This window comes from Amphibalanus amphitrite, unplaced genomic scaffold, assembly GCF_019059575.1.
Source record: "Amphibalanus amphitrite isolate SeventyFive unplaced genomic scaffold, NRLGWU_Aamphi_draft 000710F_arrow, whole genome shotgun sequence".
NCBI classification, from domain to species: Eukaryota; Metazoa; Arthropoda; class Thecostraca; order Balanomorpha; family Balanidae; genus Amphibalanus; species Amphibalanus amphitrite.
Window position 1 is genome coordinate 230,316 of NW_024882204.1, and position 21,430 is coordinate 251,745.

At 51.0% G+C, this 21,430-nt stretch overlaps 3 protein-coding genes across 4 annotated transcripts; 2 read left to right on the forward strand and 1 right to left on the reverse strand.

Annotated features, from left to right (window-relative positions):
- The first annotated feature begins 20 nt into the window (after nt 1-20).
- Nucleotides 21-9,732, forward strand: LOC122364980 (NF-X1-type zinc finger protein NFXL1-like). Of its 2 annotated transcripts, XM_043335828.1 has the most exons (14): nt 21-408; nt 1,781-2,086; nt 2,503-2,636; nt 2,979-3,112; nt 3,357-3,535; nt 3,807-3,945; nt 4,930-5,053; nt 5,374-5,604; nt 5,921-6,052; nt 6,286-6,735; nt 6,945-7,112; nt 7,376-7,612; nt 7,892-8,083; nt 8,356-9,732. In XM_043335828.1, exons 2-14 carry the CDS (start codon nt 1,807-1,809, stop codon nt 8,578-8,580), a joined length of 2,625 nt encoding a protein of 874 aa, XP_043191763.1. In that variant the 5' UTR covers nt 21-408; nt 1,781-1,806; the 3' UTR covers nt 8,581-9,732. The 2 variants fall into 2 exon arrangements, with proteins under 2 accessions (XP_043191763.1, XP_043191764.1); XM_043335829.1 differs by having other exon boundaries at nt 183-2,086.
- LOC122364982 lies at nt 8,615-15,288 on the forward strand. The gene is made up of 8 exons (XM_043335830.1): nt 8,615-11,168; nt 11,741-11,855; nt 12,233-12,400; nt 12,745-12,819; nt 13,189-13,411; nt 13,727-13,932; nt 14,388-14,554; nt 14,978-15,288. The coding sequence occupies exons 1-8, from the start codon at nt 11,082-11,084 to the stop codon at nt 15,236-15,238; spliced, it is 1,302 nt and encodes a 433-aa protein (XP_043191765.1). The 5' UTR covers nt 8,615-11,081; the 3' UTR covers nt 15,239-15,288.
- Nucleotides 15,289-16,152: 864 nt separating this feature from the next.
- On the reverse strand, nt 16,153-17,226 carry LOC122365006 (trafficking protein particle complex subunit 6b-like). The gene has a single exon (XM_043335878.1). The coding sequence runs from the start codon at nt 16,944-16,946 to the stop codon at nt 16,467-16,469; it is 480 nt and encodes a 159-aa protein (XP_043191813.1). The 5' UTR covers nt 16,947-17,226; the 3' UTR covers nt 16,153-16,466.
- Between the last annotated feature and the right edge of the window lie 4,204 nt (nt 17,227-21,430).

The following is a 21,430-nucleotide window of genomic DNA, read 5'->3' on the forward strand; positions in this document are numbered from 1 at the left end:
ACTATAGTAAACATGTTTTTGGGTTACGTTCGTTTTCTAACATTTATCTCGAAATGCTGGAAATGTATTTGAATTTCTCCGCCAGACATTCCTCTCTATGCTCTCTATAAAAAGGGAATGGTTTTTATTTATACCGTTTTTTAAATAAAACGACCTGTTTGCTCACCTAATTACTTTCGAATGATCAAGAAAAGATAGTTTTTAAGTTTTGAAGAGATATTTATCGGAACTTTCTCAAGAAGAAGTATAACGAGAACTCTGCACTACAAGTTTTGTGCTGCTGCCCTATGCCTGTTGGAATGCTTGAAATTGTGCTGTAATTATAAATATTGAGTCATGTTTAGTTTTTTTTTTATTTTGTATTCTCAAGCCTCAAACCATTGCCTGTGGAATCTGAAGATGTTTCAGGTTATCTCAAAATTAAGGATATGCTCCAGGCAGATATGCTTTGGAGAACAGGAATCCGAATGCATGAATTTAATGGCATGAATCGTACTGATATGGATGCTATGGATAATTGTGCTGGACTGGGAGTGCTGGAGCTCTCCCAATTTCATGCATGCTTTGCTTTGAAGCTGCAACTGACCAGGGTATATTGAGGCAACTGACAGCAGAGGTCAAGGTCACTGCTACGGCGGCAGCGGATTTGCTGCGCCTGGTCGTCCAAGCACCTCCAGTTCGGCACAATTCTTCACATACCTATGGCTTAGGTACATGTCAAAATAGCTTCAAAGCTAATCATGCATGCACACTGAAGGCCCAAGCAAGGATGAGGACTTTACTTGTACAAAGTGTCAAATAGTCATGTAATTCTTTGGACCAGAGTCAAAATTCAGAGCCCCAGCAACAGCCTGAGCCTGCTGACATATAATAGAGCAATATGTAGTCAGTGTAGAAAATCAAAGCATGAAAAACCAGTTTTCCAATTAAAAATTTCAGTCCATCAACTTTGGTTTCTTTTTAAGAAGGCATAGCAAGCTAAAGCCATGCAGCATATTTTTTTCTGAAGTTCATGCACTTACTTGCCTTTCCATAGCAAAGATCTGCCAATTTTTCATGGGTCCTCACTCCTCAATGTACTGTATAATTCCTATGTCTTGGTTTGTTTGTAGAGCATCATATTTTTATTATTGTTACTTCAATTATTATCAATTCATAATTTAGTTATTTTTCAAAATTATGTGTGCCCTAGGGCACATTTAATTCTCATACTCAGTAGATATGCAGAAATAGCCATGGCCAGTTCAAGTGATTGAGTGATGTGTCAGGTCCAGTTATGGAGGCATCCTAAAACTCTTTTCTCATTTTTGACAGCTCAGAATTTCAAGATTCTTTGGTGAGAATTAGGGCCTGTGCAAAAAGTTCCAAGTGCACTGTTAACTGTGCAGGTTCTGGACTGATGAGCCTGCTGACAATTGAAATAAAAAAGTACCTAACTATTATTGCCTAGAATGTGCTGACTGCTTAACCAGAATGTAGAATAACAGGCAAGGGTTTTTAACTTGTGATGAGAAGAACATAGTTCTTTTGAGAGCACTCTGTCTTGGAGTTTATAAGGATTTTGTTGAGAGTTGAGGGTGTAACCAGATGAGCTATTTTTCTCTTATAAGGAACAGTTGAGAATTTCGGGGAATGATTTTGAGCGTTTCTGCACATACATTTTTTATAACCAAGCTTTTTGGGAACATTAGAGGAAGCTGTTGTAGGTTTTACAAAAAGAAATTAAGGTGAAACATCTACTGTTTTCTTTCTTTCAATGCTCACGTTGTTTTTGTTTCAGTTTGACCAGGTACCACTGCTGTGACGATGCCTGGCCGCGGAGCTGGTCGGGGGCGATCAGCCCCAGCCTGGGGCGGCGCCGGGCGGGGACGGCCCGCTCCTGCCTGGGGCGGCGCCGGACAGAAGCAGTCGCAGAGGCCCGCCGCCGTCCCCGCCGAGCCTACCCAGAGGCAGACGGAGCGGCGGTTCGCGGAGGCGTGCGCGCAGATCCGGGCGGCCTCGGAGAAGCACGTCAGCCAGTATCAGCTGTCCGACTCGGAGGACGAGCAGGATGACGTGGATGACGACACCAGGGAGCAGATCCTGGGTGAGCGACCCTCCCCTCACCACATTACTACCGCCTCGCCAGCCTGATGCGCTCGCTGTGTGGGTCTCAGCCCAACAGAGTGCTAAGCTCTGTTTTATTATTGCTTTGTGATGTTAAAGACCGATGCGATTGCGTTAAAGACCGAAAGACCTCGCCAGCCCGATGCGATTGCTATGTCGCTCTTCACTCAACAGCCTGCTGTTAAGGCTGTATTTTATTGCTGTTTTGTGGCGTTCAACACGGGCTTTTAGACGGTTTCTTTCATACATGGTGGCTTTATGTCCTGTGCCTGATGTCCTGTACGACACGCGATTTCACGTTTTTCGGACCAGCAGTGTAAGCACCGGTCATCTTCCATTCCCAGCCAGGTGTTAGGTCGGCTGTCTGACCAGTAACTTATATGTAATAATTTTCAGGTCGGCTGTGTGACCGGTACGCTGCCGATGACAAAAGTGCGCTGGGAAACACGTCCGAATATCTTCAGCGAGCGCTAAATGCGGAGGCGAACACATGCCTTATCTGTATTGGCTCCGTTAAGCGTACAGACCCGGTGAGTGACAATTAGTCCAGAGGCTTGTGCGAACCCTGAGTTTGAGCGCCTTTTAGACCTTGAGTTCGTAAGGTTTTCAATTTGATCCGGGCGTATCGCGTTAAATGCACTTTTATTTGGTTTTGCGCCACAGAAGTATGATCGTGGATGAAATCAAATCGTCATTGATATGTTTTGTAGCTGTTGCTCATCGACTAAATCAATATTTATCTTGTGTGATCGTTGTATGATGTATCGATACGACCCACGTTGGTCTGACAGCGACTCTAATGTTGGTCTGGCAGTTGGACGATGATGGTTGGAGTAGTGCTGGTCTGACGGCGTCTGCTCGGCCGTTCCCAGCTATGGTGCTGCTCCGGCTGCTGGGTGGGCTTCCACCTGCACTGTGTTCAGACGTGGGCGCGCGACAGCATCAGCCAGCAGCAGCGTCGGCTGGAGAGTGGCGACGCCAAAACGGAGGTCCTCCAGTGGCACTGGTAGGTGGGCGGCGGCGGCACGGGTCACAAGCGCTGATCGTTTCGACGTTAGACGCGGATCTTCATCTAATGTTGTTTATTCGTTACAGCCAGCGGCGCCGGTCCACTGTCGCGTCCGGTATGGAGTCTGTGAGAAAGGTGTTTCATCTTGCAATCCGCGCCGCTTCTAAACGTTCGTTCGTGTTATGACTGACTTCATCCGCCCACATCGTATTTATCTGACGCCGCTCCTTCCCTCTGTCAGCCCCAACTGCCGGCGCCCGTACGGCCGGGACCAGGTGCCTAGTCGGTACCGCTGCTACTGCGGTAAGACGCCCGACCCGCCGCCCGACCCGTGGCTGCTACCGCACGCCTGCGACCAGCGCTGCGAGCGACCGCTGCGTCCCGAGTGCGGCCATCGCTGTCTGTTGCAGTGTCACCCAGGTAAGAAGCTGCCAAGAGGCGGAGCTACTAAAGTGCTCCAACACTGGCCCGGGGCATCGTCAGGGGATATGGCAAGCCCGTGGATGCGCAGCAAACCGCAACTGATATGACCTTTATTCAAAGTTAGTGCAAATTCCTGACGCCACGTTCGTACGTTTTTTGTGACCCGCTTCGTCTCCGCCCCCGAGCAGGCTATTCTATGACCAGTTGTGGCCTTGTGACCCACCTTGACCTCCCTAACCCCGCATTGACCGTCCCTTACCGCCCTCAGGCCCGTGCCCGCCGTGCCCTGTCACGGTGAGCACCCGCTGTCACTGCGGCCGGTCAGGACCCGATACCCGGCGCTGCGGAAACAAGGTCTGGTCGTGCCGGCAGCCGTGCGGCCGGACACTCGACTGCAACACACATCCGTACGTACCCATCCATTATGATTTTCTGTGCCATCGCTGCGACTTTTGAGAATTAAAACCTGAATTTGTGTATCGTCATACATTTTGGAAGAGATGCGGTTTATTAATCCTAAGTTAATCGATTTAGTGGGTCGAGGAAGGAATTCCTCGTCTCAGGGGACGCCATTTTCATCATCTGTATGTCTCATTACTAGCACAAAGTTTGCCATTTAAAAGATCGCCCCATGCTGGTCGCGATGAGAAAGATTTGTGCTGCTATGGCCAATGCATGATATGGTCGAAACCAGCTGGAGACGGTTCGTTCAATATCAAGACTCGTTAATTCTGGTGTTATGATATTTTTTTCCCGTTTATTTAGAAGCCAAACAACTGAGGACGAACGCATCTCATAACAAAACACAGGAAACGATGAGCACACAAACTGTTTCCCGAGTGGGGATGGACAGGGTCAGTGTCCCACTGTACATATTAGCACTGTTCGTTGTCATGGCATTTTTAGAGCACACATACAGAGTTCACACGTTTTGTCGTCACTCGCCAGCCAACACTGCGGACGAGCACAGGGCGACCGCGCCGGCGGCAGCAGCAGCGACAGGGCCGCCGCGGGCAGCCGACGCGGAGGACCGGGCGGGCAGAGAACGGAGGGCGGGCGAATCCGGACCAGACGGCCGGCGCAGCCAGCGCCCCAGTGTTATGATATTCGAGCGAGTGTCCGCTGTGTCAGCTAGGCTCTAGCACTGAATCCCCATCAGGTGTACGGAGCTGTGCCACCCGGGCGAGTGTCCGCCGTGTCTACCGTGTCCTCTAACACTGTGTCTGCCACATCAGGTGTCTGGAGCTGTGCCACCCGGGCGAGCGTCCGCCCTGTCCGCCGTGTCCTCTAACACTGTGTAGTGTGTCCTCCACACCAGGTGTCGGGAGCTGTGCCACCCGGGCAAGTGTCCGCCCTGTCTACCGTGTCCTCTAACACTGAGTCCCCATCAGGTGTACGGAGCTGTGCCATCCGGGCGAGTGTCCGCCCTGTCCAAAGACCAGCCGACAGCCGTGTAATTGCGGACATAAGACGGAGCTAAGGCCGTGCGCCTCCCCGCGCTGGCAGTGTGAGAAGGTGAGGATTTGCGGATTTGAAGTTACTGGCTGATTTGGTAAGAATAGTTAGCGAAACCAGACTAGGGTGGGTGGCTACATTCACCTGGTATCTATCAGTTGGGTAAATATGTTTGCGGGCATGTTTCGGGTAAATTGCTGTGTCTCAAGGTGATTGCTATGTGTAGCAATCTCTTGCTGAATAATCGAGCTGATATTCTTGATGGTCTGTTAGCCGATCTTAGCCGGCTGATGAGTGGCCTGTGTTTGAGAGCTGTCTTCTCTCGTCGCCTTTATTTGATCTCCTCCGCCAGAAGTAGCCTCACCCCGCTCCTCTGTCAGGTGTGCGGCCGGCCGCTGTCGTGCGGCCACCACCGGTGTGAGCGTGTCTGCCACTCGGGCGCCTGCGGCCTCTGTGAGCGCGCCGGGCCGCGGCGCTGTCCGTGCGGCCGTACAGAACTGGAGGCGCCCTGTCACCAGGATGTGCCGCCGTGTGGGGATACCTGCGACAAGTGGCTGGCGTGTGGCGTACACCGGTGTGCCCAGCGCTGCCACACGGGCGCCTGCGGACGGGTGAGTGGCGGTGATGGAACAGGGATGTGTGCTGCAGCTGACCGGCACACCTAGCTGGCGGTACTCTGCTGGCAGGGCAGGCCGGAAGAAGGAAGAAATTGCCGGGGGGGGGGGGTATAAAGTATGCTTGCTTGCTTACGTGTGTTGAAGTTGGGTTAACTCTAAGCCATTGATATTCTTTTATTGAGCCCCGGCTGGAGTTTCGACATCATTGCTATTTTTTCATCGAAGACTTGTGGTCCGCCGTGGTGTGCTGGTGGAGAGGTGTGGACATCGTGACAGTGTCTGCAAACGTGATTTTCTCTGCTGCCGGCAGTGTTTGCAACTGCGAGTGAAACGCTGCCGCTGCGGACGGAAAGAGAAGGAGCTCGTTTGCGACAAGGAGTTCACTTGTGACATCAAATGTAAACGACTGAAGGACTGTGGCAAGCACACCTGCAATAGAAAGGTAAGTGGGATGCCTCTGCAGCAAACAAGCAAGCAAATTTGCAATATTCTTTCACGCTCTTTTCCTTCGTGTATCTGCTTTCACATTTAAAGAGCATTCGTGTTCCCCTGCTGTAGCGTACTCGATGAGGAGGTGTGGTCGCTCGGCAAGCTGCGTTTGAAGTGCTATTGTGTCTGATGACCCTTGCGGCTGCTGATTGTAGTGTCCTGTGTGTGACTGATTCCGTTTTCCAGTGCTGCACGGGCGACTGTCCGCCCTGCGAACTGAGCTGCGGCCGGACGCTGCCGTGCGGCCAGCACAAGTGCAGCTCGCCGTGCCACCCGGGCCCGTGCTACCCGTGCGGTCAGACGGCCGAGCTGCGCTGTCCGTGTGGCGCCACGCGGCTGACGGTGCCCTGCGGCCGGCAGCGGGGCGCCCGGCCGCCGCGCTGCCGCCAGCCGTGCCCGGCGCCCACCGACTGCCACCACCCGGCGCGGCCCCGCCACCCGTGCCACGCCGGCGACTGCCCGCCGTGTTCACTGACCTGTGGCCAGCCGCTGCCCTGCGGCCGCGGTCACAGCTGCCCGCAGCCCTGCCATGACCGAGTCCAGCAGCGCTTCGTCAGCCAGAAGAAAGCGGCCACGCCCTGGGAGAAAACGGAGGACCGGGTGGTGACGGTCAGCCTGCCCTGTCCGCCCTGCCAGGTCAGTATATCAGCATGTCCTGCCAGGTCAGACATTCTATCCACCTACCCTGCTAGGCCTGTAAGGCCTGATAGCCTAACCACTATGCCAGGCTGATAGATCTTTGTTTATGTCATGTTTCAGACATGCCCTACATCACATGCTTTGTCTATTCGGTTTGTGGGCAGTCTGACAGGCATATTAACCCGTGTCCCGTGCCGTGTCCGCAGGCCCCCGTGTCGACACCCTGTCTGGGTGCACACGCCGAGTATCCGATGCCGTGCACGGAGGCGCGGCCCCAGTCGTGTGGCCGGCCCTGTGGACGGCTACTGCTCTGCGGAAACCACCGCTGTCAGCAGCCCTGTCATACGGTGGAGGGTGCTCCGGATAGTGAGACGGTAAGTAGCGACCCATCCAGGCCTCCCTTCGTTCTTCTCCCTCCCTCTTCTTAATCGCTGCCAGCCTGTCAGCAGCCATGTTACACAGGTTGAGGGTGCCTTTCCTGTAACTTACAATGAACGGTAATATGACGCTCTGTGTTTGCGTGGATACCTGTCCTTTGAAGTATCGATCCTCCTTTCTGACACAGTCTGTCTTCTTCTCTGACTCGGCCCGTCTCCCCAGTTCCCAGCACTGACTCATTCCATCTCTCCGTCCGCAGGCTGGCACCACTTGTGACGTCTGTGAGGCGGCCTGTAGCCGGGACCGACCACCGGGCTGCCAGCACGCCTGTGAGCGCGGCTGCCACGCCGAGCCGTGCCCGCCGTGCCGGCAGCACCGCCGCCTGCGCTGTCACTGTCAGCTGGGGGTGCTCCATGTCCGATGTCACGAGCTGAGCGAGGCAGACGAGCAGCAGAAGGAGCGGCTGCTGTGTTGTGGCAACCCCTGCCCGCGCACGGTGAGTAGCGATAGGGTGTCTTTTCGAACACGATTTTTTAGCGTGACTCTGACCTCACATAGTAGTTTTTGCGTTTGCACGGCAGCATGGATGGTAGTGCTCGGATAGTCATAGTCCCCGTTTAGTAAATTGTTACCCCTACATCGTTTTTCCAGCTGACATTTCTGCCGTCGTCAGTGGTGTTTAGCCCTAAGCAGACCCTGCGATATGCAGCTAGGGTTTTGGTTTTCACCTACGTTCTTATACTGACGTTCCGTCCCTGCCTCGCTGTCTCCACAGCTGGAATGCGGTCACCGGTGCGCCGCAGTGTGCCACCCGGGACCGTGCCCTGCCCCCGAGGGCGGCTGCGCCACGCGTCTGAAGCAGCGCTGTCCGTGCGGCCGGCGGGCGCAGACCACGGCCTGTCGGGAGCGGGCGCCGCCGCCCGACTGCGACGACAAGTGTCGGGAGGTCGCCCAGGCCAAGGAGCAGGTAGGTTTGGCGTAGTGGTTTGGCACGGACGGGGTGACTGTTTCAGCGCGTTCTGGTAATAACGGGAGAGTCAGCAGCTGATGGTGAAGTCTAAAATCAGTCGGGGATTACGACATGCGAAATGTTTGTTAATGGTTGCATGTGCGGCTGCTGTATCCATATTTGTATTGGACTTTGGTTTTCATTTATATGTTTGCCCCGATGTTAACAGTTTTGTTGGGCAGCATCAGTTCCAGCCCCTCACGTAACGTCTCCCTGTGCCCGTTCGCCAGGAGCGGGCGGCGCGCGAGGAGGCGGCCGCCGCCGAGGAGGCCGCCCGCCAGCAGCAGGCCGTCGAGGAGCTGGAGCGAAAACTGACCGGCGGGAGGCGAAAGGAGCGGCGCGGCCGGCGGCAGCAGACGGCAGAGCCCGAGCCTTCCTCGGCCGGCCGCTGGCTGCTGCTGGCCGCGGCTGTAGCCGTCCTGGCCGTCACCGCCGGCCTGCTGCTGTACCAGTGAGACGGTCAGCGCGGCGTATCCTGTACCACTGAGACGGTCAGTGCGGCGCCCTGTACCAGTGAGCCACTCAGCAGGGAATCCTGCTGTACTGGTCAGTACGGAGTGCCCTGTATCGGTCAGCGTGGTTCGTGGGGCTCCCAGTTACCGGTGACTGGTGGTACCTTTAAAGCACTATTAATTGTTTGGATACAGCCCGGGTTGGATATGCTGTATCAGCACCTTCCATTGTAGCCCAGCTGATCCAGTGTTGTGACACAAGGGACTGATTTTAGGCCAATAGCCCTTATTTAGTAAGGCGTGGACATTGCATTCGAATCATGACTACAACAGTGAACAAACTGAGCTGATATGGTCCCATTTATTGATGGGCGGACCACTTTAAGGATTTCATTATTTCGAGTTTGTGCCCGATAGTGGCTCGTATCGATGCAAAATGCAAATGGTGCACGGGTAGGGGATTGCCCATTGGACCTCTGGAGAATCGTCCTTAGGTGCTGGTGCCGGTCCCTAGGAGCTGCTCACTTACACTACATGACAGGGTCACTTGGTCAGTGGCTGTCTTTGTTATAATTTCAAAGTTTGGTTGCAGAGTTACATTGTTGTGCATTTTACGTTAATATTTAAGTGTTAGTTTGGGTGTTAGCGGGTTTTGTTGCGTTGTCTTTACTCTGGGTTGTTTTCTACTTTGACTGAGCTTACGGTATATTGGCTAGTTCATCACTGTGTCGTCACGAACTGGCCTGAACGTTCCTTGGCATACCGGGCGGCGATTGTGGTCTAGTAGCCCTGCACAGGTGTAACTATTGGAGCAATCTGGGAATGTTTTATAGGAAGGGTTGGTGATAGAGGGTGCACAGAACGGGGTTCAGCTAAAGATAATGTGATTTGGTGTACAGCATCTGAAGTGCTTTGCATTGGTGATCGTTTGTTCCGCATTGGGCATGATCCCACGGGCGGACAAGTGTTAAAGGGTTGTTGGGCTGGACCGGTATCTGACCAGATTGGGTCAGTTTGGGCTGGGCTGTGATAGTGGGTTGGTCTCCCGGCATCACCGATAGTCCAGCTCTGGGGTTTGTCCCATCCGAGCTGAATGCACCACTCTCACTGGCCCCTGCCGGGAGGTGTGTACAATACACCTGCACACCGCTGTTAGTCTGTGTGTCTGATGAGGATAGGATAGGCTAGCCGTGAGCGGCTGTATGTACGCCTCTGCGCTGATAGTGGGGACAGGGTCGGACCCGGCCCGGCCCACCGCGAGTGGTGAGGGACGCCCTAATCTGACGACTGGCGACGCGTCGAGGCCCGATTGCTGACCGGGCGGCCCACTGCCGTACAAAGGTCGAGCCTGCGCCCGTCTCCCGGACAGCGTGCCGCAAATGGGCGGGGATTGGCACCGCGCCGGCGGGGTGACTCAGGCAGACAGAAACGCATACACATTCACACATACACCAGATAGGCAGGTAAATAGACAGACATAGGAGCACACACCATTACGTATGTTCTGCCGGAAACCCGAATGTACCAGCGACTGCTGCCGGTTATGTCTGGTTGGTGCCGTACTAACGCATGGGGATCTGCTCAGTTGCAGTTGTTGACAGATGTTGTTGACAGGTGTGGTGACTGGTGAGGTCAGAGCTGTGAGAGTTGTCCCGGAAGGGGGTCACGGAATCGAATCGATGTCGAATCGATCGTCAAAACAGGCTGTCGTTTTCGAGCGGCAGACGTCATCAGCATCTGCACAGTAGTTGCTTAGCGGTGCGACGCGGCTTTTTCTCTGGGGTAGGCCATGCATATTCCTGCTAAATGTCCGTCTCTCAGTCAGATTTGGCTCTAAATGTGTGGCGCATGAACGAAAACCGCTATCATTGCGGGGTAGGTCCATACTCCATAGTCCATATAGTGACTTACTTCCTCAAAAACAAACTATAAAATAAGATAAGACAAGTGATAGAAGTCTATGAAAATAAGACGGTCGTTCAGTTGTAGTCGAATTATCTTCGGGAAAATCCGGTCGCTGAGCGTTGATAAGCTCGTCTCGCATCGTTTATCTGGCGTATCCTATCAGGGTGTGGTCGAAGTTCGTGTTTGACTGGGAGTGCGAGCCGTTTATACCAAACTCGATTGATCGTATAACGCTGGTCTTCCCCACATAACGCTGCGCTGAGTTGGAGTCATCAATCAAGCAGTGTTTACTCATGCCATCTGTTTTGATGACACTCCTTGTCCCACATTTCTATAAACATAAGTTCTCTCTCAGGTAATTTGAAACTTTCGGGGGAAAAAACTTCAGCGTTGGCGTAGGAGGGAGTGTGTCAGCCTCGACACACCACTCATGTGCACCCGCCCAGACCCATCGCCCTTCTCCCCCCCCCCCCCCCGACTGACAGTCCTCCACTGAGAGGTGGCCTGAATCCGCCCCTGCCGTCTCCGGGCGGCCGTCGGACCCGGCCCGACAGACGAACAGTCGGCCGGCCGGCGGGCGACTGTACGGGAGGGTGCCGATGAACACGACGGCAGCCGGAGGAACCATGAACAAGTCCACGCTGCCCGGATTCGGCGTCGAGATCAAGGAGGTCCAGTATGAGAGCGTGAGTAAAAGCTCGTCGTGTGTTGGCGACTACCGCCCGTGTCCGCTCGCCGCTCGGGTTCGGATATGTGTCGAGTATTCTGTAGAATGCTACAGTATCTGGGTCTCAAAGTTCGGTGGTAAACAAACGTTCCTTGTTTGGTCGGTCGCTCCCTCAAACCGCTCAACCCGTTTTTCGGTACACCTACCCTTTGTTTACATTGTGGGTAGTGGAGTATTGGAAGACATTCTGCGGTCACAAAGCGACCAACCAATCCTGCTTGTTTGTATGCTAACGAGATCCCGGCCAATCGGTACGAAAGCTTACGAGAAGGGCACTCGTGTTACGATTATTGCAGGCTGATCAATTCTGATCAATGTTATGTTGACGATCGATGCATATGCCGATACATTATGCTCGATCAGTGCATTATGACCGATGCACAAGCACATATAAACCGTGGCATCAAATGTCATTCTTGGCATTGAGACCAAATGCATGGCTGACGATGATTGTGTATTGTATGGGCTGCTCACTCTAGATCGAGTCTCGATTCACCCCACTCACACCGTCTGTACCGTGCGTACCGGCAGTTCCTCGACTGGTTGGTGGCGTTCCGTTCCATCGATGAGGCGTGGGCCGCCCAGCCGACCTTCCTGCTCTCCGAGTACGCCTACTATGTGATCGCCGTGCTTACACTCTGCCATGGCAAGTTAGGGGGAGGGGGCATAATGCCATGGTGGGGTAGCCAGCACCTCACACTAAGCTATGGTGAGACTGCCTGCAGCTAAGGCTGGAGAGACATTCTGTCATTAGGTGAGACTGGGAGGGTACGTAGGTCATCGTGAGGCTTGGGTATGCGTAGTAAACCACATGTGTAGTAAAGCCCGAACGACTTTGTCGGCTTATTCGGAAAAAAAATCCCCGATGTTACGTTTTTTGACGGGTGACGATCGTACAGATATATGTCTACAAACCAACAAGAAAATCAACATGCGTCAGGCAATGTAACCTGGGTAACGATTGATCTATTCGGTGAATGTGGTTGTGACGCCTAACCGTCTGTGTGTGTCCCTGTGCGGCAGCGTTCTACCTCGGCGGCCGGTGGCCCTACATGTGGCTGGGCTCTCTCATCCACGGCCTGGTCATCGAGAACATCTCGATGAACATCCCCGACATCGAGAACTACTGGCAGTCACAGACCACCATCGTCTTTCTCGGCAGGAAGATGCCGCTACACATCATGCTCATTTGTGAGTCCTCCGCCACGATAGCCGCTATCCCCGGTACCGGGTCTGGTTACCATTCCTAGGCATCAGCCTCCGTCGATGAACGACATTTCTTCCTATTGTTTATCGATGTGCACTACTCGGTGTTATGGAACTTCGCACAACAGTGTCAGCAAATGTGCTTATTCTGCTTTTGTTACGCATTAAATTCTAAATTTTGTCACTCACGGCTTTGGTGGCGCCAGACGGTCTAGTCTGTAACACGAGTGACGTGTGATGACATCGCAACGGATTCTGTTATGGAGTATAACATTTTCACATGTGTGCCGCCCCGAATACCTCTAACTGTAACTGTGCATTTCCCACAGACCCCGTGATGGAGTATCCCGCCCACTACTGCGTGGCCCACCTCAGACTGCCGCGGTACGCCCAGGCGCTAATGGGTGAGTGACGACGAGTGAGACCGTGTCCATAACAGCCCGCCAGTGGTCCTACCGTACGGAGGCTAACCCAGCTCATCAGGTCAATAAATCACCTGGATTGTAAATGAATGGGTACGAACAGACGTGTCTGATGGCTATACTTTCGGTGCTAATGTCATATATCACCGTTTATCCGTATGCGTGACGCACTGACGTTCTCCGACTGCCAGGTATCATCTGTCCGTCCGTCTGTCGGTCGGTCCTTTCGTTCAACCGACCGTCCGAACGCTCGTCCGTCCCTCCTTCCTCGTCTAATGTACTGCGCCCTCTCGACGATTAATCCAACCACGGCCCTATCGGCTCCACCTGACGGCCTGCCCCGACCCCCAGCCGGCCTTCTGGAGGTGCTGATCGACCTGCCGTACGACATCATGTGCGTCCGCTTCCTGCACTGGACGTGGCACGACACGGACCCCAACATCTTCGACCGGCACTACTGGGTGCCGTGGAACTCGTACTACTTCCACCTCTCCTTCGGCGTGTCCTTCTACTTCTTCCTGCAGCTGTGGCGACGCGTGCTCACTGGCGACGACTCGCACGGCCACCACGGAGGGTGAGAGCGGGGGACGGGGCAGGCCTGGCAAGAAGTCGGGCTTAATTTATCAGATATATGAATAAGTAGCGATCAAGGAAGTGCCGAGCATTGCAAGAGCAAACCCAACGAACTCCACTATCAATTATTTCAGTAGTTAATTGCCCACATAACTCGGCAGCTGTCACGACTGACAACCGATGGGGGAATGAGTAGCCCATCGGTGTCGTAAATAGCGCACTAGCATTGCCCCAGTGTGCGGGATGCGAGCTTTTCGGTCATGTCGTGTATGACATTAGGCATGAGCTCACTGACATGATGTGTTCAATGTCACAGGGTGGGTCGTGAGCTGCTCTGCGCGCTGCTGGCCGGCATCTGCGGTATGCCAGGCGGCGTGCTCCAATTCCTGCCGCTCTACCACCCTCTTCACGACATATTCGGCGTCCACTCAGAGAATACGCTGCTGATGATCGCTGCGCTGTACGCGCTGATGGTGTGGAGCGCCGACCGACAAGCGGAGGACGGTTCCCGGCCGCGGTTAGGTGAGAAGGGGAAGGCCGAGGGGAGTACCTGGGGGAGAAAAGAGGACAGGTAGATAAGAAGAGAGAACGGTGAGGTAAGGCGGAGACGGGCAGGTAAGAGGAAGGAACGGGCAGGTGAGAGAAGGGTCTTTCTTAAGATCTGGCAGGTGAGAGGAGAGACCACTAGACGAAAGGCTAGACGACGGGTCGGGAGACGGCAGACCAAAGAGTGAGGGCTCTAGCAGACCATCGAGTGAGACGGCGCCTGACCATAATTGGCTAGCCGTTAGGGAAGTCACCGTTGCCGGCTACCATTCAATAACCAAATGGGTAGCATCTCGAGACGACCGTCATCTATGATAGTCAAAGGCTGCCGATATGACTCCGAAATGGCTCCGTTCAGGGCATAAAAGAACTCCGATTCCCAACCGTTCCCTCCGTTGGGTGTGGGTTAACCGTGTGGCATGTATTCCCAGGCCAGAGGAACCGGCCGTACCTGGTGATGTTCTGTCTGCTGCTCCACTACGCCGTCTACTGGAGCATGGCCGTGTTCTTCAACCCCGAGGACGAGATCTCCATCGGCCTGCACGAGAAGGTCGGCCCCTGCGACGTCTATCAGGACGTCCACACCGCCTTCGGCATGGTGAGTACAGCAGACGAGCCAGTCGAGTACCCGTCTACAGAGTCGCCATACGCAACGGCTCTGAGCGAACTGAACGAGGATTCGATAAAAATGTAAACGAGCTAACTGAATGGTGGGCACTTCATTTTAGCGTTGTTTGTAAACGGTAGACTTTACTATGCATCTCCCAGCAAGGTTTTAAGTGTCCCGAACCGAGCCACCGATAGTGTGTGAACGGACACGCAACTCAGCCAGACTTTCAACCTTTACACTCGCGAACAGATGCCCGCTTTAACGAGAGAGGCACCCATGAAAAAAATATTTGAGAGAAGTTGAGCTAAACGCTGAGTCGAGAGCACCTCTGCTGCAGCCCAGTGTATGTCCAGTTGATCTTGCCCTTCCGCCGTCGCTGACGCCCCGTGTACTATATCCCTGTGCCACCAGACGCTGAAGAAGAGAAAATATCTCTGCGCCACCGATTACGACGAGGGCTACTTCGACTTCCGGTGTCTGCCGGGCGGCCGGGTACCGGCTCACGGTGCGCGCTGGTACACCATCTGCGGCGTGCCGTTCGCCAACCGCGCCGAGTATGTCTCCATGATCACGGCCATCACGGTGTTCGCGCTGGGCGTGTTCTATCAGTGTCTGTTCCGCTCCGGGCCGCAGGTCCAGCCGGCGCGCCAACAAAAGATGAAACGGTTCTAGGAGAGCGATATGAGGGCTCGGTTCGGTCAATAATACATGCTACATCTGTCGAGCGTCGGTGTTGGTAAGGGAATGAGGTCGAGACACGCACTCGGTTAATGACGCTTGCAATTATGAACGGGAGTTAATATGATAAATCATTAAGCAATACCCGTGTTGGCGACGTGACATCAAAGCCAACGACCTACTAGCCAGTCGGCAATCATGCAATGAACGGATAAAAGCGATTGTTGAGCGATACACTGTTTGCGGTTATCAGGGCGATAGCTGTTTGATCAATACGATCAACTAAAACGATCCAAGGACTGATACCGCTATCAACAGTCCCTCAAACATCGACAGGCCGCCCGCTCACGCCTTGCATACACACTGCAGAAGCTCGTGGGCTCTACTGCGGTTGAAGCTGTAAATAATCTTAAATCCTCGACAACTTTTCCGCAAACTATCCGCTCTGCGGGCAGGTGGCTCCATCTTGTAGTTGGTTACCACGCGACCTGTGGAGTGTGGCGCCACCTGACGTGTAAACTCTTGGGCCAGCTCACATGTTCAGTACAGTGATATCTACATCACGTCCCCAATTCCTGGATAATAAATGTCATTTTACGCATATCCATGCCAATCCTGTCAGCATCTTGGTCAATAGCGCTTTGTATTGAATGCAGCATCACCACTGCTGTTTCCCTCCAAGCTGCCTGGACAAACTATAAAATGTGAAAGCCAATACCACAATTAAAGATATTTCCAAGAATGCAAGGCCATTGACAAGATCATGACTGAGAGAATGCTAATTGCTCATTCTTAAATGGGTAAAAGTTTCTGGTGAATGATAAAATATAATAATGAATATAAATGTCAGTTTATCACGATGAAGAATTTTTATCATGTAATTATTCATTGGTAAAAGATGATAGCAATACAGTTCAAATAATATGTATTCATATTTCATTAGACATCTTAATCTTCTCATGACAAATAGTGAAGTAGATGTTAGACATAAATCATATGAGCTTGCTGAGAGTTGAAACAGCATTGTTCTGACACCTCCATGGGGCCTAGACATGATAGCATGAAGCAGAAACATGCTCTATGCTCTGAACTCTGAAGTCTGGACAAATGCATTTGCCTTGGTGCTTTCTGTATCACACCTCCAACACAGTACTTGTCAGTAGGTACATGACAAGTTTTAGGGTACTTCACAAATAAGATTCACTGATGTTGAATGCTTTACTTAGGTCCTCTGCACTTGAATGTGGAACTTGCAAGCTGGCATGTGTGTAACTTCAGCTGTCACTACACAGTTGAGTCCCAGGTTTGACAGTGCTCCTCGCATCATGCCACACATGTAAGCCAGGTACTGTGGACTGCACTCCAAGTACTGTTTGCCAGTTGACATGTGTGATAGGAACCTGAAACGGTTGTCTAACAGCACATAGACACCTTGGTGGTTTGTTCGTAAATTATCAATCTGCTTCCTGTGAACAGCCAACCAAAAGTCTTTACAGATAAACTTCATGGTGTCAAGCTCATCTTTGAATCTTGGCCACTCTCGAGTAAGCCTCTCCACAATTCTATAACCAGCAGCAAACCCTATTCGCTCAAGCTTTGACACTGCATTTTGTCCAGCTTCGGCATCAGACTTCTTTTCATTTTCAACAACCAACGCAACAATTTCATGATGCAAAAACTCAAACAATGCTTCTTCAGCCATTTCCTTGGACCTTCACGTACTTCAACTCGTAGCTTGATCAGCAATTAACAAGATAGGTACTCCTGGAATGAAGAAAAGCAAGAAATAACAGCACACTTCGATTTGTGCCTGTGCTGTGAGTCTTTGACTCGATCTAATCCGCTTCAGCTTTGGCTGCAAGCTGGTAGCCTGTTTCGGCAATTTGAATCGGCAGCAAACTGCAGGCAGTCTTCAGGTGAGCATTTCTGAAGCACAGAATTCCAAAACTGTGAAATCCTTCTTAAATTTGCAATTTAGCTAGCAGGCCTCACAGAAAACTTCAGCATAAGCAAGGCTATATAAACCAGGTAGAACGCTCCGGGAAAAAAAGTTGGAAACAATAAATTAGTTGCGGCATTCCCTGATGACGCGAATGTGGGTCAGCGGCCGGCGGCCGGCGGCCGCTAACACTGTATGAGGATGCATGCACGGAACTTTTGCTTGTTGGAGATTGCGCTAGGCAGATAAATGTTAATGTTAGGATATGTTTCGAAAGTAAATTGAACGACGCTTCGAACGCCGTCAATTAATTTGCGATACCATGACTATTTGTTTAGTTAAAGCCGGCGAACTTTTACCTTCCGACCGCGCGGGGAGGCGATACGGTGCCACACTGACGGTTTTTACGATAACTCAAAATTCTTTTGAGCTAAAGAGCTGAAATTTGACATGTACAATCTTTTGATCAAGCTGGATCTTCTGGTACAAGTCGCATATTTAAGGTACGTCAGGTTGTTGACCTATGTTATCGCTCGTGAGCCTCTACACAGTCCAAAAGCAACGCAATTTCTGGACACTCAGTGCCAAGAAATCCTTCACAGAAAGATGACACTTGGCAGAAAGAAGAGCTGTCGGTTTCTTACCGTTCGTATGTGTCGTGTTTTCACAAGAGTTTAGTAAGGTCAGGTCCCTCACGTGACCTCCCCTCATAACTCAATAGGTTTACTATCATAGAAGCGTTTATCAATCGCCGGAAATCTTAGCCAATCCCACTGGACACTGGATCTATACCCACATGGGGCCCTCCTGACTGGCCACTCCCTCTGAAATCCACAATAACATTGGGCTGCGGCCACGGTTATGTATTAATGCTTTTCACTAACAAAAATACAACAACTTCAACCAACACAGTGCAAGCAGCCACAACAGTCCGACCCACGTCCCTGATATCGACTAGCACCCGGCCGGATGCACATACGCGGAGCCAATCATTCCGAATGTGACCTGCAGCTTACAATTGCTGTGTCGCATGGCGCATGGCACAGGATGATTCCTAGCAGCTGTCGGGTGGAGTGGAGAAACAGCACGTTGCGACACACCGCGCCGGCGACAGAGCTCAGCAGGCCTGGTTGGAGGCTGGAGCCGGAGGTAAGGGCGGACACAGGCACAGACATTGCAGGACAAATAACAGGATGTCAGTTAGGGATATAATTCAAGACGAATGATTCAAGACGGCCTGAAATAATGCAAATTTTGCTCACTTGGATAGTGGATACCAACTTCAAACTTGACGTTTATAGCACCACGGAAACAATGGGCGCACAGGAAAGAAACAAAAGATGGGGTGTTTCTAACGCAAGGAAGTAAATAGAGGTTGCATATGATGGAACAGCCCGAAGTGCAGACAAGCACATATTTTTGGTAATAGCTATCAGCCTATCAGCTGTCCTACTACTCTTCTCCCTTCATCAACTACTGGACACATCTGAAGCATCATATATAGGTAGCACCAATGTCCATAACAAATGCTTGGAAGTAGTTTTATGAAGCCAAGGGAAATACATGCTAACATGCCTACATCATGCATGTAAACTCAAAATTACACAGGCATGACAAAGGAAGCTTATGTAAAGAGAGTAGTTAGCAAAAGCATTTCATAGTTAAAATAATTCAAAACTGCACAGTGCACACAGGGCAAACATAAATAGCAGTATGTGTGCACTTTGCTGTTCAGTTATACTAAGAAATAGTTCAAAACAAAATACATCTTTTCATGTTTACTGGTTGTTCTCTATGCCACTTCACCCATATCTTGATTACAGATGGGCTGTTACTGTAGGCTGATGAAGTGACACTTGGTTGCCTTTGTGCGAGTTTCAGTTGCAGCCTCCTAGGTACTGCACTGGAAAGCAGATGAATGCCTCTGAAATATAGGAATATAGGCAAAGTTAGCTGTAGTAGTGTCAATGATAATAGACATGACATATTTGTCCTTTGACATACATTTGTTGAAGTAAAAAAAGGTACAAAATAAATTGGTTTGTTTCAAGACACGCTCACGGCACAAAGCCGCACAGACATTACACAGGCATATGAAATTGGTACACATAAAACTTGATGATTAAAAAGGTCAAAACTAGCAATAATAATAATTGAAGTAAAAGTTACAATCACAATCATTTCATTTAAAATGACTTGACATAAGTCACAAGACGCAACGCTCCTATTCACTAAAGAAAAGTTTTTATGCTTTCATTATCCTCCACATATCAACCAGCTTGATACCAGGCTGTGCAATAGTGGGTACATAACCCCATGTTGCCATTTTATTAGAGCAAGTGGGGTTACAACAACAATGCTAATGTCAAACCCACATCTGCAACCCGTACTGCAGTTTCAATCACCTTACATTGCTTACAAGCACACCTTCTGGCAGTTTGATAGGCAGAATGGTCATTACTACCAAGGCCATCTATAATTACTACCTTCTCCTCATATTCAACACATATTCCATTTATACAGATACAGTTAAAGGGACCCTCCCACCTTAACATTAGTTTTGAGTTGAGATAGCCAAGTTTGCGGCCAGGCTCAGAAACCACCATTTATCCTGGTCGCAACCCCCGCAGCTTTATGGTGTTCAAGAAATTTCTTCCCTTTACTTGCAGGGTGGGACCAGCGTGGTCCCTATCTCTTAACCATTACGGGAATCTGATGACGTCATCAGGCTTTCGAACGTCCGTTAAATGTTTGACTAAAACGTTTTGTAGCACGCGGTGGTATATGCTGCTTTGCGCGCAACAAATGCCGCACTTTCAAATAAAGTCGCTAGGAACAGCGGAGATCCCAAAAAGTAAACAAAAGTAAAAGTCTAATATCTTGAAAACCGGTGAATATTTTTCGATGAAATTTGGTAGATATTCGTTTTTGCTCTTTCTGAACCGAGCGACATCACTTTCATGCCAATTCATTAACTTTTTTGAAGGTGGGAGGGTCCCTTTAAGACCTGGTTATGGCAAGCATTTTCGAGAAAAGATAGGATAAGAGTCCAAGACAAAGGTAGAGAGAAACAACACCAACATAAAACACCGACTATGTAGCACTAATACTGTCAAATTCATAAAAATATATACATGAGTCGATCAGAAATTCACTGTAGATTTCGAAAATGGTGTCAAATGCCACTCAAATACCCCCATTCGCATGTACGAAGCAATAAAACACTGACCATCAGTTCCGCGTGCCATTCTCCATAGGCCACTGCGTATTAAATAACGCGTTCACTGATCGCAAAAAATGAGACCCACATATGACGCGTTTGCTACCAGCCAATCAGCGCTCGAGATGCCGAGCGCTGATTGGTGGAGAGGGCCGTCGTTAGCAGTCCATTACATGTCGTTTTCCTTGAACATGTGCGTGAGCGCTGATGCTGCTCACGGGCTGTTGCCATTTTTCGTAATGCTGAAGGCACGGATGTAACGGAAGTTGGCACAGATTCAGCACAGATTCAGCACAGCACAGATTCGGTAGGGGGAAAAAAGGCCCCGGTAGAGGGAAACCTTTATGACCCGTTTTCCCCTAGAAATGACGTCACAAAGAGGTAAAAATGGGTATCAATCGAAAGCTCTCGTTTACCCAGACACAGTCCTGCAGGAAAATTCCACTTTTTCCCCATAGGAAAGTTTTTACGGGAAAATCAAAATTTTGGGTCAATGGGGGGTCCCCCCCGATTTCGTTCAAAATCGGCACACAGGTGCCCCACCACCAGCCGAGAAACTTTCCCCAAAACGGTCCCCGTTGCATTGACGTTTAAGGCCCTTAAAGCCCCGTAAACTCGTAAAAAATCCGTAAATTCGCCCTTGTACGGCCAAAAACGGGGCGCTAAAGTAAAAATGGGTATCAATCGAAAGCTCTCGTTTACCCAGACACAGTCCTGCAGGAAAATTCCACTTTTTCCCCATAGGAAAGTTTTTACGGGAAAATCAAAATTTCGGGTCAATGGGGGGTCTCCCCCGATTTCGTTCAAAATCGGCACACAGGTGCCCCACCACCAGCCGAGAAACTTTCCCCAAAACGGTCCCCGTTGCATTGACGTTTAAGGCCCTTAAAGCCCCGTAAACTCGTAAAAAATCCGTAAATTCGCCCTTGTACGGCCAAAAACGGGGCGCTAAAGTAAAAATGGGTATCAATCGAAAGCTCTCGTTTACCCAGACACAGTCCTGCAGGAAAATTCCACTTTTTCCCCA